General features: G+C 51.0%; 1 protein-coding gene across 1 annotated transcript; it reads left to right on the forward strand.

The window, feature by feature from the left end:
• Positions 1-278: 278 nt before the first annotated feature.
• On the forward strand, positions 279-1,456 carry LOC132249172 (myeloid-associated differentiation marker homolog). Its single transcript, XM_059723510.1, has one exon. The coding sequence runs from the start codon at positions 448-450 to the stop codon at positions 1,438-1,440; it is 993 nt and encodes a 330-aa protein (XP_059579493.1). The 5' UTR covers positions 279-447; the 3' UTR covers positions 1,441-1,456.
• Positions 1,457-2,732: the final 1,276 nt, after the last annotated feature.

Below are 2,732 nucleotides of genomic sequence, written 5' to 3' on the forward strand. Positions count from 1 at the left end.
ACACACCCCATATGCTGTGTGGCTATACCCCTCCCCCCAACACACGCATGCATACTCTCTGGCTGAGCATCCTGGTAGTACAACAGGATGCCTGGGTCCCTAGCTCTGTGTGCCTCTCCACTGGGCTGGGAGGTGGGGTGCGGCGGTGTGGGGGGGATGCTGTACATCTCCCCAATCTCAGCCAGGCCTGGGGCAGGGAAACAGTGTGGTGGGTGGGGTTAGGGCTAGGGATGTGGGTGTGGGAGTGAGAACCACTGCCCAGTTGTGTGTGAAATGGTGCTGCCCCCTGCTTTGTGCATGGGCGTATGTTCCCCACTGCCTTCTATGTCTGTGCGTTACCCCTGCCCCCTGTGTGTGTGCCCCACTAACCCCTAAATTTGTTTTTTCTGCAAGCTGTGTGTGTGGAGATTTGCACACCCTGCCACATACGTGCATGTGCCTGTGCTTATGCCCCCCGTAGCCTGCATGCACATGTTCCCCATGCACCCCCTGCCCTGTGCCCACCTCGCTCCTCCCATCTGCCCCCCAGGTGAACCAGCCATGCCGGTGCAGCACTCCAGCTTAGTGGGGAAAACCAAGGCACTGACATGTCCAATGGGCATCGTGCACCTGCTGGAAGCCCTTTTCACCTGCATTGCCTTCAGCGTGGTAGCCAGCAATAGGGGCTGGTGGCATGCCAACAGCATGTGGTGCATGTTTTCGTGGTGCTTCTGCTTCGCTGTGACACTTGTGATGCTTCTGGTGGAGTTTGTGGGGCTCCAGCACCACATGCATGTCTCCTGGAAGAACTTCCATATCACCTTCACCATGTACGCCAGCCTTTTCACCCTCTCGGCCTCTGTCATCTATCCTTTCACTGAAGTCAAAGATGAACAATACTGCTTGGAGCAGGACTACCGCATTGCTGCCACTTTTTTCTCCTGCCTCGCATGCATGGCCTACTCCGTGGAGGTCACCATGATCCACACTACACCAGGCAAGGTCACTGGCTTCATGGCCACCATGCCTGGGATGCTCAAGGTGGTGGAGACCTTCATTGCCTGCATCATCTTTTTCTTCATCTTCAACTCAATGGATCAATATTGGTATGTGGTCTTGAAGTGGTGCCTGGCTGTGTACTGTATCTGCTTCATCCTTTCACTGGTTGTCATTGTGCTGTGCATCAGCGAGTGGATCAACTGGCTGCCGTGTGCCTCCAACAAGATCCTCAGTGGATACACACTCCTGGCTGTACTCCTCTATGCCACTGCCACCATCCTCTGGGCCCTCTACAACTTTCCAAGTAAGCACAGGCAGCCCAAGTGGGACAGATACTACTGGGATCACACCTTTTGTGCCTGGGACAAGCCAATGGCCATTACTGTGCTCAGTTTCATCAACATGGTAGTCTACCTTGCCGACCTGGTCTGCTCTGCCCACCTCATCTTCATCCAAGCCTAGGCGCTTGTGCTGGTTGGAGGAAAGGACAGGGAGGGAGCTGAGGGACCTGGCCCCTGCTACTTGCTAGGTGGGTCCCACCCTGAGCTTCCTGCTGCCTTCAGCCTCTTCCCCAGTCCTCCTGGGGACTTGTCCTCTCTCACTTCCTTTTTTTTCCCTCTTTGCCTCATTCATTCTTTTTTTCTGTGTTCATTTTCCTTCCTTTCTTATATACACTTTCCTTCATTCATTCTTTTCCTTCTTCGTTCTCTTTTCTCCTTCCCCTCCTCCCCCATTTTCACACCTAAATACTTTGGGTGCCCCACCTGCTCATCACTTCAGGGCACTGTTGGGGCAAGCAAACACAGTTATACAAATATAAATTTGCCTATTGCTTTTCATGTTATGTATTTTCTTGAGTTTTGCATTACCTTAAGAAACTCCATTTTGTACTGTTACCTAGTTTGTCATAAGTGCTCAACCTTTGTATGCTGTATGTGTGAGAGATTTGGTGAGAGTGTGCCTGTGGAAAAGGAAAACATCAGCTGGTGACTTGCTGAAGAATGCAGACAAATAAAAGACCGGACAAGAAGAATCTGCCCCAGAACAACAAGAGAACAATGACAATCACCCTTCAAGGAAGAACACAGTGATAACACAGCAAAGCCCAGAGGACTAGGTGAATTGACAAAGCTATAAATGATGGGGTGAGACATATTGATTTTGGGTTTGTTTTGGATGTCATCCTGGAGCATTGGTTCATCTGATGAGATGGACCGGCACGAGCCCGGCTCCTACTTGTAATCAACTTAGCTGGCCAAGTTGACTAAGTTGTTTTGAGCACTGATAAGACTGGTAACATATCCCAGCACAGAACTGAAATTGGGGTATGAATGTGGTGTGTATATGTATTAAGTGCTTAATTAATAAATGCGGCATCTTGCCTTATCCTCCCTGATAAGGTCTCACTCATCATTTCAGCAATTGGCAATGTGTACAAGAACACCAGTGGGGTACTGTGGTGGACCAGTAAGGGGAGCTCCTGCATTGAGCCTCCCATTTCACCATGCCCATCCACCTTCCATACTCCATGTGTCTCTCCTGGAGTGCCTAATCCCTGGCAGACTCCCTTTTGAGCCCCACCACAGAGTCCAGGGGTAACATGTGCTGCCACCACCCCAAGAAGGGACTGTCTGGGTCCTGTGTCCTTGGGGAAACACAGGCCTAATAGTCTTATGGGTGCTCGACCCAATACAAGAATTTGGGGTACTTCCCCAAGTCGGGGGCCAAAAAGGATAGTGTCCCTTAGTCCGTAG

The sequence above is a fragment of the Alligator mississippiensis genome, chromosome 3 (genome assembly GCF_030867095.1).
Source record: "Alligator mississippiensis isolate rAllMis1 chromosome 3, rAllMis1, whole genome shotgun sequence".
Classification (NCBI taxonomy): Eukaryota; Metazoa; Chordata; order Crocodylia; family Alligatoridae; genus Alligator; species Alligator mississippiensis.

Coding starts and splice junctions, on each gene's coding strand:
- LOC132249172 (XM_059723510.1), top strand. CDS start 448: ATGCCCCCCGTAGCCTGCATGCACATGTTCCCCATGCACCCCCTGCCC.